The sequence below is a fragment of the Sminthopsis crassicaudata genome, chromosome 2 (genome assembly GCF_048593235.1).
Source record: "Sminthopsis crassicaudata isolate SCR6 chromosome 2, ASM4859323v1, whole genome shotgun sequence".
NCBI classification, from domain to species: Eukaryota; Metazoa; Chordata; class Mammalia; order Dasyuromorphia; family Dasyuridae; genus Sminthopsis; species Sminthopsis crassicaudata.
The window spans coordinates 498040030-498055493 of record NC_133618.1 but is presented as its reverse complement, the minus strand read 5'-3'; the positions used below and the strand labels follow the sequence as shown (position 1 = coordinate 498055493).

Genomic DNA, 15464 nt, shown 5'->3' with positions numbered 1-15464 from the left:
ATTAGACAGTCCCTAAAGTTCTTTTCAGCTCTAAATCTGTGCTTCTAAGATCCTAAAAACCACTGAAAGTTACCAGACAAAAATGGAGACAGGGAGTTTATTACTTGGACTCTAATACACTGGCCCCCTTCTACTTAAGGACTCTATACAAGAATCTCCCCTCATAGAGAAGGGATGCTTTGTGATCTTTTTCTGTAATCTGTTCTTATTGGTCCTATTATTCTTTCTAATAAATCTCCTGCTCCTCATTACTTTAAACCCATTTCTTCTTTTATTTTATCTTTCCCCAATTACATGTAAAAACAATTTTAACATTACTTTAAACCCATTTCTGCAGAAGAAATGTTTATTTTATATAATTTAGTTAGATGAAAAACCATATTGTTAAGTTTCATATTATGTTAGCTACAGAGAGATAAAAATATGGAATGTTTGTATCTAGAATTTAGGGCTAAACAAAACCTTTCAGAGACGACCATCTTTTATAATAGGAGATGTAATGTTCTTCTCTAAATGATAATGTTCTCTGGGAGCAGGTTTCTTGGGGAGCTTCTGGGAACAGCCTTAGTTTCAGTTCAGTTCAATCACCCCAAATGCAGCCAGGAGTTAAAGTCCAAATCCTTTATTTTCTCCTTCAAAGTCTTGAATCTTTTCCTGCACCTGATTAGCTTTAATAACAGTCTATATCTCTCTCCTTGGTTCCAAGAGCTCCCTTTGAATGTCTCCGAATGCAAAGGTTTGTCCTTCAGCTTCCAGCCCACACAAACGTGGAAAATAGAATGAATCTGACTCCGCCTCTGAGAGAATGGGCTTGTGGGTTAGTGGGCTTCTCTAGTGGGCTTGAGAACTCCTCCTTATATATATTCTCTTAAAGGTGTGAATTCTTGTGGAATTCTAATAAGTACTAAATACATTTAGAGAACTGTTAAGCACCCTGCTAAACAACCATTGTCTCTATCAATTCCACTGACTTAACACCTTGTTTCAAGTTTTGGCCCATAATGAGGAGATGATCTAATTCAATCTCAGTTTACTGATGGGGGGAAGTTGAGACCCAAAGGAAGGGACCTGATCTGTCCACAATCTCATAGGAAGTAAGTAGTAGGAGTCAAAACCAGGTTTTCTGCCCCTGAACTCAGTGTTCTTTTTTTAAGACACCATGAAGCTTTTGACTTGTTTTCTCTTTGTTACTTCACACTTTCCAAATGAAATTTTATTCTGGTCAAACTATTTTTCTGGTCCTCTCAGGGCAATATATGTTCTGCCCCATTATACTGAGTCCTGAGGGCCTTGAGAGGGAAGAATGGTCACCAATGGGACTGAGAAACACCCATGGGGCCCACTGGCAGGCCCATGACCTAAGCAGAGGACAAGAAAAATGGAGAAAATGAACTGGACAGAAGGCACTTTGAAGATCACCTAAGTACAATCCACTCATCTTACAGATAAGGAAATTAGTCAATCAACAAACAAGAAACACGGAAGCATTAAATGTCAGGACTGAGCTAAGGGCTCATATGGTCTCTGTTCTCAAGGAGCTTACATTCTAATGGGAAGAAAACATCAATTTACATAGGAATATATGAGACAAAGCAAATACAAGGTAACTGGATAGGAAGGTACTAGCAGAGACATGAATTAAGGCCTTCAGCAGAAGCAGCTTCAAAGGAAACTAGGAATTCCAAGAAGTTCAGGTGAGAAGGGCATCTCAGGCATGGGGATGGGCAGTGTCAGGCCACGGAGGTGTGCTCCTCACACACAATGCAACACTGCCTGAGTAGCTCAGCGTGGCTGGACTGGAAGGTGGTAAAGAAGGAAAGAGAAGACCTTGGAATGCCCAAGAAAGGAGTTGACATTAGATTCTAAGGCTAATAGGGAGGTGCTGGAATTGAGTTGGGATTGTCAGAGGAGAAGAAAAAAATTTCACTTGTGGATGTGTGAAAGATGGAGTTGGAGAGACACTGGGGACAAGAAAACCAAACAGGAAGCCCTCCCACTAGTCTGAGTGGAAAGTGATAAGGGCCTGAACTGGGGGGGGGAGGGGCTTGTGAGTAGGAAAAATGGTACACATGCAGTAGATGTGGAGATAGAAACAAGATACTGTCACTGATCAGATACTGGTAAGGGAGAGTGAGGAGTCAATGACAGCAAGTTTGTGAACCTCAATGGGTAGTGTTCCTGAAATAGGGAGATGTGAAAGAGCAGTGGATTTGGGGAGAAAGATAATGGGCTCTGCTTTGGACAGCTTGAAGTTGCAATCCCAGCAGACATCTGGTTTGACATGTCCCGACGGTGGTTAGTGGTGTGGCTTTGAAGCTTAGGAGAGAATGAGGCAGGAGAGAATGAGGCAGGATACGTAGATTTAGAATCCTTTACAAAGATATCTTTAAATCCATGGCACCTGATAAGGATAAATAAAAAGAAAATGTATCAAAAAAAAAAAAAAAAGGAAAGGGCCCAGAATAGAGCCTTGGGGAAGCTAGGTGTCTGAGTCATACAGATACAAAGTAGCAGAAAGAGGATTTGAGTTCAGCATCTTTCCCTCTGCTCCCTTCTGTATCCACCCGAGGTGATCAGTTAGGGCTGAATTTCAGACCTCCACGTATGGCTGGAGAAGTAGTAGCAGACTATGGAGAGCACTGAACGCAGGCTGAAGAGTCCCTGGGGAAGAGGCTCAAACTGACCAGTCCCCAGAGGTCTGTGGCTGCTTCTAAATTGATATTCTTGACATTGTTCAATTTAAAGAACAGAATTTTAGCCATGGAAGGGATCTCATAAGCCTTCAAAACTACCCCATGTTAGAAAGGAATTCTCATTATAATAGCAGATGAACGGTTAGCTCACCTCTTGGAAGAACTTTAACAGGTCCCTACCGCCTCGTGAGGCAGCCAGCCCACCGGACTCTGGGATAGTTCTAATACCTACAAGGTCTTTCGTGGCATCAAGTCTAAATTCGCTTCTTTGCACTTCCATGGATTGCTTCTGACTGTTCACTGGGTCCCAACAAAACCCACCCTAACCCGGTTCCATTTGCCTTTATTTGTCTGTATTTACAGACAGTTGACATGTCCTTCCTCCTCAAATCTCACTTATCTAGGCTAAACACCAGAACTGTCAGCATCTCCTTCCTCTGAACATCTCTCTCCAGTTTATCACTGCCCTCCTTAAACCACGGCCTCCAAAACTGAGCGCAATTCAATTCTTCAGATGTGGGGGAGGGGTGGGGATAAGGGTAAGGGAAGAAGCACTTTTTTGGAGATGGTCCCAATGTAACTGACTCACATAATGCCCTCTATATAGAATCCTTCCAGCCACCCCAAGAACAATAAAGTTCTTGGGAGTCACCTCCCGTGGAGGGTTGTGAAGTTTCACCTTTCTGAGTCCCTTAGGAGTTCTCCCTTTTATCTTTTGATGCTTTTTTGGGGAATTTTGTAAAAGAAGGCCAAGATGTTAAAATGGAACTCCGATGGTTTATCAGGAATGCTTGAAATCCTCTTTTCGTTCGATATACGTTTTTTTCCTCCTGAAGGGTTATTACCCGTCTTGTTTCGCAAGGCTTCTGGCTTGTAATCCTAGCTCCTCGGTCTCCATAGTGTCCTATTCCAAGCCCTTTGTTCCTGTAGCGTGGAAGCTGCTACATCTTGTGTGATCCTGACTGGCTCCAAGTTATTTGAATTGTGTTTTCCAGCTTCTAGAAAAGGCAGTTTTCAAAAACTACACAAATATTAAGTAACTCATCTGATTCTCACAAGGAATCTCGGAAGTGCGATGATTATCCCCCTTTACATCTGAGGAAACAGGCTGGGATTAGTGACTTGCTGGGAAACATTTGAGGCAGGAGCAGAAGCGGGTCTTCCGGCCCCCAGGACGATCCTTTTCCTGTGAGCCATCCAGCTGCCTCTGCCACCGAGCCACTATTAGTCGGTTCGTTTTTGGCAGCTCCTCACGCTTCTGACTCTCACTGCAAGTTTGCAGCTTCCCGTGGGGGCCGCCTCCGCCCCCCGCCCTGCGCTCCCCGGGAGTTCGGGCACTTTAGGTAGTGAAACAGCGCTCCCTGGTGGCCGTTTCTCGGCTCTGCCTGCGGGCCGAGACACCCCAGACGCTTAGAAGAACCCGTCCGGTTCTTTCTTCCTCATTGAACCCTCAGACGATGCCTGATCCCCAAATTCCCTTAGGACTCTCTTCCACAGGGCACCCCGGTTTCTGTCCCACTCCTAGGGAAAAGGGAGCAGGGGGTGGGCCTGAGAGTGAACCCAGGTGAGCGAGCAGCCCCTCCCTTCCCCGCGGTGCATGCTGGGAATTGTAGTCCGCGAACCCGAGTTACGGGGAGGGGAGGTTTGGATCGTTGGTGGCGGTCCGGGCTCGAGCTGCTGCCGGTCCGGCATGGCTGCAGGAGCCGAGCCGGCTTGGGGCCGCGTGCTCTGGTGCCTCGGACTGCTGAGGCTGGTAGCTGCCGCGGTCGCCACTTGGGACCTAAGCTCCCTGAGCTGCGGTTTCCGCGCCTTCTGCGAGTGCGACTTCCGACCCGACCTCCGGGGTAAGCGCGGGACGGAGCTGCGGGGCTGGGAGCCGGGCGCTCGAGGGCCAGCTCTGCGGGGCGGGGAGCAGCGGGCCCGGGAGGTTGGGGTGGGGGCTTCTGGACCCGGTGCTGCCGAGACCGGACTGTGGCCAGGCACGCGGGGCTTAGGAACTGGGAGCTGTGCGGGACCAAAGGGCCGGGAACTGGGCCGGGGGCTCTGGAAAAGAAGATCAGCCGGGAGCAAGAGTTTGTGGATTGGACCTGGGATCAGGGCCAGGGAAGCGGTAGGCCCCGCATGGAGATTTGGAGTCCTGGAGGCGAGCTCTAGTTTCAGCTGAGGATGCGCTTAGGGCTACCACTTTCCCTACCTGGGCCGCAGGGGCCATTGGAATAGATGCCCTGCGGGTCCTTTGTTATTCTAAACCTCCGACTGGAGGTCTCTCGAACCTGCGGTCAGGCCCGAGGGATAGAGCGGCGGCTCCTCTCCCGTGACCATCACTTAATGGTCCTTGCTTCCACAACATCTCTGGCCTCCTTCCCTTCACGTGGCCGCTTCCTCTAAGTCTGGCCTCCTTCACTCTAGCCTAGGCTATCCCACCAGCTTCCTAATGGGAGTCCCAGCTTGCAGGCATCCTCTCCATCCATCTGCTGGATGGAGTACAAGGTGAGCCTGTTTCTCCCCTGTTCGGAAGTTTCAGGAGCTTGCACTTCTGCTGGAAAGAGTACGACCTCAGGGTGTGTAGCATTTAAAGCCCACCTGGCTCCTGCTCATCTTTCCGGATTCATTGCATGCTGCTCTTCCCCTCATGCACTTTAAATTGTAGACAAAGGGATGCATTTCCTCCTCTCCGATCTGTTATCCTGAGAACCTAGAATTCCTCCATTCTTTCATGGTTAAACCGCTGTGCCATCTCACATGTCTTTCCAAATCCCTGTAGTTGTTAGAACCCTCTTTCTCCTCAGGTTATTCTGTAAATGTGTTTGTTTCAGCTACCCTCCCTCCTCCCCACTGTAATGTCCTGGCTAGTTTTCTGGAGGATTTCTGATGGGCCTTGGTCTTTAAGTGGATAAGTGAAGAAGGCAGGAGGGCCACCACAGGCTGGTCAGAGATGGAGTGTCCCTGGCTGAGACACTCTCAGTTCCCTCCTCTTAGCCCTTAAACACCTCAGTATGATTACATCACTACAACAACTGAGCATGTGCCAACTGCCCATTACATCACCATATCACATTAAGTATATGTTTAGAGAATTGTTATCTTACACTGAATAGGTGCTTAACTATAAGCACCCTGCTGACCCAGCTGTCAAGTATACCTTTTCAGGGTTCCAGCCCTCTACACCCAACCCCCCAAGATGGAATGTAAGCTACTTGAAGGCAGGGACTGGCTGACTTTTGTATACGGGCTTCTAGTAGCATCTTGAATATAGTAGATGATGGGTTGATGTTTATTGGATTGGTTGGTATTAAAGTCAAAGCTAAGGGGGAAAAAACATTTGGAATGGAAAAGCAGAGACATTGATGATGGAGATCCTCTGCTTCCACCCCACCATTCCTGCTCCCAAAAACTCTATCAACATTTTCCTTAAAGGCTTGTTATAAGGATCAAAAGAAATGTCAAGTGCTTTGCAAATTTTGAAGCACTCCATAAATGTAATTTCTTTAGATTTAGGATTATTGGGAACTGGGATTGAGTCACAGAAATTAGGGGGATGAAAGAGGCCCTCTCTGGTTGGTGTTGAGAGGGGGAGAGCTGGTCTGGGAATTTCTGGCAGGAAGCTGAAGAGGGTCTTTTGAGTTTGGATGGCAGCACCATAAAGGTGGTAACAAACATTGAGTTTAAGGCCTAACATAGAGAAAATATGCCAGCCAACTGGTTAATTGATACAAGCTAGTATCTAATAACCTATACAAGACTTTTCTATAACATTGTTTATCAGTGACTCATATGTAAATAGTTATTTTGTGCATTACATGATTGGGGGAGGAGAGCTAATGTGTTGGATGGTAGAATCAAGATCTAAAAGAAATGTGAATTAAAATAAAATGAAATTTTTAAAGTCTTATGCTTGATTCCAAAAAGCAAATTATCAAGTACAAATTGGGGTATTTGACTTAGCAATAATTCATATGAAAAAGATTTTGGGGAGAGGGTTGGTATTAATTGGCCAAAGTCTGGGCAGGCTGAGGTGTATTATCTGTGGGGGTTTGTTTTTAGGTAGATGAAGGAGGAGCCAGAGTGACCAGTGGGTTCCAGTGGGGATAGAGGAACTGGGTCTTTAGATCCCCTTTCTGGGACTGAGACCCACCCCCCCCCTTAACCAGAGACTCCCATGGGGACCAAGTGTTCCCTTGCCAGCCTGCCTGGATCCCCCTCTTCCTCTTCTCCAGGCCTAGAGTGTGATTTGGCCCAGCACTTGGCTGGGCAGCATCTGGTAAGACAACTGGTAACGAAGGGGCTGAAGGCTTTTGTGGAAAATCCTGCACCAGCCAAACCCTTAGTGATGTCCTTCCATGGCTGGACTGGCACAGGCAAATCCTATGTCAGCTCCATGCTGGTCCAGTACCTGTTCCGAGATGGGATGGCCAGTCCTCACGTGCATCACTTTTCTCCTGTCATCCACTTCCCCCACGCAGACCAGATAGAGCGATACCAGGTAAGCCGGCTGAATGCTGGGGCCCAAAGCACAGAATGGGAAATCAGCTAGCTTTAGACCACAGAGCAAGTTGGGAGTTTATTAAGAGCAGGTAGAAGCTGTGCTTCCTACCTCTCTGCCTCTAAATTGGCCTTCTCTTCTCTGGCCTAATTTGAACCAGCGTGACATGCTAGACACTTGACTGGCATTTTTGAATACTTATTAAATATTCCCAGGGGCTTGGTGTTGAGTGCAACTGTAGTGTAATATGTAATGGAGGAAAAAAAAAAACACTTTGGAGTCAGAGGATCTCATTTGAATCCCAGGCCTGCTACTTACTCCCTTTGTGACCAAGCAACTCATCTTTCCTGGACTACATCCTTATAAAGAGACGAGTTGGACCTATGGACTCCCTTCTTGTCCTAAAGCAAGATCTCATCTGACCTATGAACTCCCTTCTTGCTCTAAAGCTATGATCTCATCTGTGGCCTACTGCTTTAGAACTCAGTGCCCACGAGTTCAAGGACAAAATCTGGGCATTAGGTTTTGCTCCTAAGCAAACCTGCACTGCTACCCCTAGCCAGCTGCCTTGTTCATGTGGTCAAGTGACTGTCTGAACAAGTCTCTGCACATCTCAGTTTCACCATCTATAAAATGGAGAGAATTAGAGTCAAGTTGAAAGAATGTACATGAAAGAGCTTTGAGAAGTAAAAAGCACTATTAAATTGGTAAGACATTGTAAAAGTGTGAGTCGATAGAAATCCATTACCAGCTGTGGGAAATCACTGAAAAGGGCACATCCAAGTGAAAACAGCTCTTCCTTGGTGCATCCTCTGGGGATGGGGCATGTTTGTCTCACGCTGGATGGACTGAAGGATCACAAAGTAGTGACCTTTCTGGCTTTTTCTCACCCCTCCTCCCACCTTTAACTTTTTTTTTGTCCTGGGTCCCCATGCTATCTTGCTTTGCCCCCTCATGTTCCTCTTAACAGAGTGACCTGAAGCAGTGGATCTTGGGAAACCTCACAGCTTGTGGTCGTTCCCTCTTCCTCTTTGATGAGGTGGACAAGATGCACCCGGGACTGTTAGGGGTACTCCGTCCTTTCCTGGGACCTTCCTGGGTGGTCTATGGTACCAACTACAGAAAAGCCATCTTCATCTTCCTCAGGTAGGGGGAAAGGACTTCCTTGGGCTGGGGCTGGAAGGGTTGAGTTCTGTTCTCCCAGTTATCAGTGCTGGTCATCCCACCAATCTGAACTAGCCAGAACCACTTATGTGAGCCCTATAAAAAGGGAAGTCCTCAGGATCTTTGAATCCCCGTTATAGACACTGTCCTTTGAAGATCTCCAAGAACCCTACTGGCCTATCTCATGATACTGGGAAATGAGGGAGCAGGTTAAGAATTCCCTTTTACAGAAAGCAACACCAACCACCTGGGGTCTGGTCTTAGGTCTGCTTTGAAATAGGTGTAACTCTAGCCATTTCCTATGACCTCCTCACCTATAGATGGCAATCACAGCCCCCTTTCCTTGCCCTGTAAGGTGATTGTGAGGATCCAGTGATCCTAGGGGTAAACATGTGCTTGGTCTACTCTAAATCTGATGATTATTACATTTGAGGCTAAAGAAACCCTTAAGTGACAAGGTGCCTCCTTTTAGTGCATCTGGGGCAGAGGTAGGTTTCAGACCCACGTATCCCGCCTCCTAGTCCATGCTTAGGTAGAAGAGAGCCAGACCTTCTCCTCCTGTCTGATCTGTGACCATCTGCCTTCCTTGCTTTGGGATTTCAGCAATGCTGGTGGAGAACAAATCAATCAGGTGGCACTGGATGCCTGGCGTGCCCACAGAGACCGAGAGGAGCTCCAGCTTCGGGATCTAGAACCCGCCATCTCTAAGGCCATCACAGACAACCCCCATCGTGAGTCCTTTGCCCATCTATCTACTCACCCCAGTTCCCTGAGGCCCCATCCAGAAAGGGAGTCGGAGCTTGGAATTGGAAAAATTCCAGGCACTCAGGCCTCCAATCTTCCCTGTCCCCTCTCCCCACTATTTCCTTGAAGGGTTCTAGGATGGACCACCCAGGCCTGAAAAACCACTTCTCTCCACTAAGTGGCCCCCCTTGGCTCTTCATTAACTTTAAACTCAAAGCCTGGGATCCCCCTGTTCAGTCCCCATGGTCCCCTTCCTCTGCCTGGGTTCTCAGCTGGTGCCTTGTTCCCTGACCCAGCCCTCTCCACTTCTCCCTCCCCCTAGATGGTTTCTGGCAGTCAGGAATTGTAGAAGACCAGCTCTTGGACTTGCTGGTCCCCTTCCTGCCCCTCCAGCGCCACCATGTCCGGCACTGTGTGACCAATGAACTAGCCCAGCTAGGCCTGGCCCAGCAGCAGGAAGAGGAGGTGGCCCAGGCTGTGGTGGACGGGACTGCTTTCTTCCCTGAAGAGGAACAGCTTTTTTCTTCCAATGGTTGCAAGACTGTTGCTTCTCGAATCACTCTTTTCCTATGAGTGAGCAGGGGCAACTCCTTTCCCACTGTGCCACCCCTTTACCTGATCTTCAGATTATCTGGGGAATCTGCGTGGGAGCTTTGGTCCAGACTTGCTGCTGGCAGAATGACCTTTGCCCCAGGGCTTCTGGAAAGCTTAAACAGGGCTGGCCTGGTAGCCCAAGAAGCGGAGGTGGGCAGTTCCAAGTTCTGCCACGTGAAGTACCTTCTCCACTGTTAGTGGCAGAGGTGGGTGAAGATTTGGATGCTGGTCTCCATTGCCTTTCTGCCCTCCCTCACCCTGGGCCCAAAGCTCCTAGCCAAAACACAACTTCATCTGAGCCAAGTCCAATTCCCTTTTCCCAAATCTAATTCTGAGCCTTATTTAAATTGATGCTGTGACAATGACTCAGGGATCACATCTGTCAGTCATCTTCCCCAGCCCCAACTAGAGGCTTCGCAGTATCCCCCCTTTGAGGCTCACCTCCTCTCCAGTCTCCTGAAGAGATAAACACACAAACCCCTTTCCACCTTCCCCCCCTCTTCCAGTCTTCCCAGCTTCTCATTCCAACAGGCACAAAGAGATTCTGGGGCTGCCTCAGTCCAGCAAACTTTGCTCTTTAACAGGCCCTGCTTTAAATGATTTTAATTACAAAATTTAAAAAATTACAAAATTATAAAAAAATGAAGAAAAGAGGGGAAGATACAAAATAAATTTATTTAAGGGACCAAGGAAAGCATGTGTAGGCATTTTTGTTCTAAGGAAACCTTGGCTCTTTCGAGAAAGGAGGTTAAGGGCCAGGGACTGATGGGGTATGAAGATGGGCTGGAGGCCCAGGGCAAAAGGAGCTGAGGGATTTCATTCAGTGTCAAGGGGTCTATTTCGCAGACCTTCCCCTTTCCTTCCAAAATGCAAGGGTGGATATGGACGGTGCCCCCATTAGGGTTGGGGAAAAGAGAAGCCAGGGCTGTCACCCACTAGTTCAGGAAAAGACCACTGTGGTTTTGCTTTCACTTTGGTCTGAGTCAGCAATCTTGGTCTCCAAGGAAGATGTCTGCCCTAGGAAGACATTAAAGTACATTCAGGTGAAGGAGGCTTGCTTCTTTTTGGTGGTCCACTTAGTCTCTCAGAAGGAGAAGTTTCTGTTTAATGCTAAGGCCTCATTCAAACCTGATTTTCCCTACTTGGCTTGAAGAGATGACTTCCAGGAATTCCCATCTTAAGAAGGAGGGCTCAGAGGAAGACCCAGGAGTCCCTGCCACCAGCTCAAAATCTGGACACTGCCCCAGACTGGCCTCCCACACAGCGCTCTCCAGCTTTGGAGTCAGGAGGCTTGCTGGGTTCCAATTCCCCTTCTGAAACTTGACCAGCCCTTCACTTACTCTGAGGCTGTTTCCACCAAGGTCAGGCAAAGAGAACATGGGCAGCACTTACCTTAGAGGGCTGTAGATTGAGTTGGAAGAGCTCTTGGACACCTAAATGTCCTATGGTCACATTTTATAGATTCCTTGAGTAAACGGGGGCCCAGGGAGCCTGGTTCCCCTGGTGGTGGTCTCTGGACCCAGGTCCGGCCCCCTCTGCACTACAGCTGTCCCTTTTCTTGTGGGACAGTGAGGCACAGTGGAGACCACACTGGACCTGGGATCATCTTCCTTTTCTGGGTCTTAATTTCTTAATCTGTAGAATGGGGTAAGAACCCCTCCCTGGCCTCCCACAAAGACCTGGGATCATCTTCCTTTTCTGGGCCTTAATTTCTTAATCTGTAGAATGGAATAAGAACCCCTCCTTGGCCTCCCACAAAATTACTGTGAGGATCAAATGAGGCAGCGTGTGTCAAAAAGCCTCACCACCTGCAGTGCAACATGCGTAGAGCCAACCAGGCTCTATTGTCTCCATTTCTTGCCCCACTATGGTCTGGGAGGGGGATTTGAGATTGTGCCAAGGGCCCACTGACCACATGCTTTGGTGAGTCAAGTACAAGCCTGGGGGCAAACACTATGCCTGGGACAAGCCTGATTCTGGGCAGACCGACCCTTGGTGACACAAGGGCTCCATCCATCTTTCAGAACTATCCATCCCTCCTTGTAAGGAAGACCTCAGCTCAGGGCTTACCTAGAGAAGTTTGGTCCCTTGGGGAGCTTCTAGCTTCCTCCTCTTGACTCACTTCTTGACTCACTTCTTGATTTACTTCTTGACTCACTGCTTGCTTTAGGCTGCCCTCCGTCAAATTCTCATCCTTAAGGAACCACAGAGTCTTAGCTGGAAAACCAGCTAGTCCCACAACCCTCTTCCCCAAGGCAGGGGGACATACTCCCATGTGACAGCCCTCAGATATTTGAAGGTTCCCCCCCCCCCATGTCCCTAGCTAAGTCCTCTCTTTTTTCATCAGTCCCAGATGGAGGATTTTTGTTTGTTTTCAGGCCTTCCCTATTCTGGCCACCCTCCTCTCAATGTCTGTGTCAAGGATCTCCAGTTCTGCAACTATGTGTGTTTAATCTCTCCCCAAGCAGGTGGAGTTTAAACTAATGGCATAAAATTATGACTTGATAATCCACTGTGACTTACAGATGCAGTGATTTTGAAAATGCCTTTTACTTTAGCTGGTATTTAAGCTGTTAGAAATGTAACTAGACCAGCCCTTGGATGACAGGCAGACAGGCTGCTGCTGGGCCTCTACTGAAATCTTTCCAGCTTGGCAGATCCTGCCAGTCAGCCTCAGAGAGCCCATTGTCACTTCCACACCATGACCAGTTAAGAGAGTGGGATGTTAGTGGAGTGTATCAACACCTCTACCAACCCAATCCTAGATGAATGATGGAGCTGGGAAACAAAGGTCATCCTCCCTCCCAAGGTCTGAAATCTGTAAGGTGTGAGGTCCCAGGGAGCAAAGCCTTCCACCTCCACCTGGGTCTCTACTATGGAAATCCTAGAAACATCCTCCTGGAGCTCCGCTTCTTCAGTGTTAGGACACGGCCCTGTAACTTCCTCCCTGGAAGGACTCTTGTTCAGTAATCTGCAGGAAGGAAAAGGTCAGTGACATTCACAGAGTTTACTGGCCACCTCTTGCCCACTCAAGATTCGCCTAGGCATGTGTTTGGACCAGATTTTATCTACATAAACATGGACGGTGTTGGAATTAGCCCTGCTATTCAGTTTATAGATGTCCCCAAAATGTCTAATTATGAGCTCAAGACCCCCATTTTCTCCCGCAAGAAACCCAATTCCTCCACTTTTACACCACCTCCTTCCCCTCTAGCCTTGCCCTATGGGTAACTCCCCAGAGTTGATACTAACCCCAGGACATCCTGGACATTCTGGAGCTGGTTCTGCATCGCCCGCTCCAGGACAGTTTTGGCCATCACCATTGTCTTGCTGTTCAGCACGGACTCTGTAGACTGCCCAGGGAATAGGTTTGCCATCATAGGGACCAGCTATGAGGAAGAGAGAAAGGGTGAACTGAGAGATCCAGATTTGGGTTCTCCAAGTTTGGCCTGAGGAAATCAGACTCTTCCTGCACAACTTGTGAACTTGAAAGAACAATCCTTTATCGTCAAGTGTTACTAGAACAGTCATATCTAACATTTAAAATCTATAGGAAATGCACATTGTTTTAGTGACTAATCTCCACCTTTGTTCTCCTCCACTAATCACAATTGCTATGAAGGAATAAAAGTTTCCCTCTTCAAACTTTCATAAAACACTTTCCTACATCTTTTCCTTTCCTGATCACTCATACTTATTTAAATATGGTCATGTTCCCCATTAAGAGTATAAGCACTTTAAGGATACAATTTATATAATTTTTAAAAAAAATCTTTGTATTCTCAGTACCAACTACAGTGCCTTGCACAGATTAAGTGCCTTAAGTGGTTGAAGAGCATGGAATTAGTCCAGGTTGGAGGCAGGCAGGTGTGCACAGCCCACCTGAGGGTGTTTGGGGTTGAGGAGCAGCATGGTGACAACATCCTGGCGAGCCCCAAAGATATCCTGCAGCACTAGGCGGCTCCTTGCTCGGAGGAGGTATAAGTTTGCCCTCTCTGGGTTGTACTCAATGGCTGAAGTGAAGTGTTTTTCGGCCTTGTGGTATTGCCTAGAAATAGTGGGAAGAATCAATCTTTGTGAGAGCCAGTGGAGGCATGTTTGAATGCAAGCATGAATACTAACCCTAGTCTGTGTGCTTCATACCTAGAGAGCTCTGATATAAGAAACTGTTAGGCCTAACAGGAGGCTCCTCAGCCCCTGGTCCTAGAATCATCATCAGTAGCAGCATCACTTGGTAGGTAGCAGAAAAATTAATTTGTCCTCTATTATTTCGTTAATATTTTCTTTCCTCTGAGAAATGCTTTAGACAAATCCCAGAAACTGTGGTTTTAATATTATTCCTTCTCACATTGTTATAAACCATTTCTATGATTTGTTCTTTTTTTTCCCTTAAGATAGAAGAGATGTTAGTGGCCAATAAGTCCACTCCTCTCTTATTTTTTAATAGCTTCTTATTTTTCAAAATCCATGCAGAGATAGTTTTCAACATTCACCTTTGCAAAAGCTTGTGTTCCTCTTTCTCTTTCCCTCCTCTTCCCCCCCACCCCAGCCTCCTAGACAGCAAGTAATTCATTATTAAGTTAAATATGCAATTCCTCTAAACATTATTTTCACATTTATCATGCTGCACAAGAAAAATATGATTTGTTCTTTTACACACACAGGATGTCATTCACAAGTCTCATTTAGGTCTAAATCTTTTTGATTTCTATGTTAAATGCTATTTTTATTATACTATAATCTGTAAAGAATGTGTTTAATATGCCTTAGCACATGGTCTACTTTTATAAGAAAAAGTACCATGTAATAATGAGAATTTTAAGTTAACACCTTAAACAGAAATTTTTGTAAGGGTTAATGTTGAAAAGTTACCTATACATATGTTTTGTCAACAAAAAGCTATAATAATAAAAAAGAATACAAAGAAAAAAAAAGTTAACACCTTAATTGTAGCTCTAATTTCCCCAAGTTTGTTCGGTTTCATATTTTTCCCCTTTTGTTTATCTTTTTATTAGATCTGTGCACAGCTTTGAGAGAGAAACATTAAAATGGCAGCATAGAAAATGAAATTAAAGACAATAAGTACAGAATGAAGACCTATTTTCAGATTTGATCAATGTGTTGATCAATATGCTGATCTAGTTTGTTTCACTGTCTTATCTATTATAAGGAAGGACTCTTATTGGCCAGGTTAGAGACATGTAGGACTGATTTAAAAAAAAAAAACATATTAAGAGGGGGGGAAAAAAAGAGGGGCAGCTAGCTAGCCCAGGGGATAGAGCATCAGCCCTGAAGTCAAGAGGACCTGAGTTCAAGTCAGGATTTAGACACTTAACACTTTTAGCTGTGTGACCCTGGGCAAGTCACTTAACCCCAAGTGCTTCAGGGGAAAAAAAAAAGGGGGGGGGGAGGAAATATATTCGAGTGACAGATGGGAGATGAGATTCTATTCATGGCTCTGTCTATAATTCTGAGCAAATCTCTTCCCTTCTTTAAGCCTATTTCCTCTCTGAAATAGATGGGTTGAATAGGATAATCTCTAGGATGGCTTTCAACTCAATGGTCCCCAAGTTTTTTTTATAGCACCTTCTGCCTCAGGAACTCAGAAGCTTTTCTCAAATATTCTCTCTCTCAACCTTATAATTGACTCTAGTGAGAAGAGAGTCAATGAGCACTACACTCCAGTTTGTGATTTTTTGTTTTATCCCCCCTATTCAATTCAAATCAAATATTAAAATTCTGCCTACTTACATTGCAAAGCATTATGCTAGCACATGAATTGTGCT

At 46.3% G+C, this 15464-nt stretch overlaps 2 protein-coding genes across 12 annotated transcripts in view; one reads left to right on the top strand and one right to left on the bottom strand.

The window, feature by feature from the left end:
- Positions 1-4275: 4275 nt before the first annotated feature.
- On the top strand, positions 4276-10372 carry TOR2A (torsin family 2 member A). The gene is made up of 5 exons (XM_074293713.1): positions 4276-4537; positions 6911-7176; positions 8147-8322; positions 8944-9071; positions 9407-10372. Exons 1-5 carry the CDS (start codon positions 4291-4293, stop codon positions 9655-9657), a joined length of 1068 nt encoding a protein of 355 aa, XP_074149814.1. The 5' UTR covers positions 4276-4290; the 3' UTR covers positions 9658-10372.
- The window catches only part of TTC16 (tetratricopeptide repeat domain 16), a 14504-nt gene continuing 9374 nt past the window's right edge, over positions 10335-15464 (bottom strand). For 6 of the 11 annotated variants that reach the window (XM_074293704.1, XM_074293705.1, XM_074293703.1 and 3 more), the window contains 5 exons: positions 13561-13726; positions 12931-13067; positions 12535-12649; positions 11749-11872; positions 10335-10695 (listed from right to left, as the gene is read on the bottom strand). In XM_074293704.1, coding sequence (XP_074149805.1) covers positions 10619-10695; positions 11749-11872; positions 12535-12649; positions 12931-13067; positions 13561-13726 — 619 coding nt within the window. In that variant the 3' untranslated portion in view covers positions 10335-10618. Of the gene's footprint in view, positions 11397-11748; positions 11873-12433; positions 12650-12930; positions 13068-13560; positions 13727-15464 lie in introns of all 11 variants that reach the window. The other 5 variants (XM_074293707.1, XM_074293710.1, XR_012486862.1 and 2 more) reach the window with 4 other exon arrangements.

What these genes read in the sequence shown, in the direction of transcription:
- TOR2A (XM_074293713.1), top strand. Translation starts at nt 4,291, where the DNA reads ATGCTGGGAATTGTAGTCCGCGAACCCGAGTTACGGGGAGGGGAGGTT. An exon ending in CTTCCGACCCGACCTCCGGG is followed by an intron (nt 4,538 to 6,910) that starts GTAAGCGCGGGA and finishes CCTCTTCTCCAG; the next exon opens with GCCTAGAGTGTGATTTGGCC. An exon ending in ACCAGATAGAGCGATACCAG is followed by an intron (nt 7,177 to 8,146) that starts GTAAGCCGGCTG and finishes TCCTCTTAACAG; the next exon opens with AGTGACCTGAAGCAGTGGAT.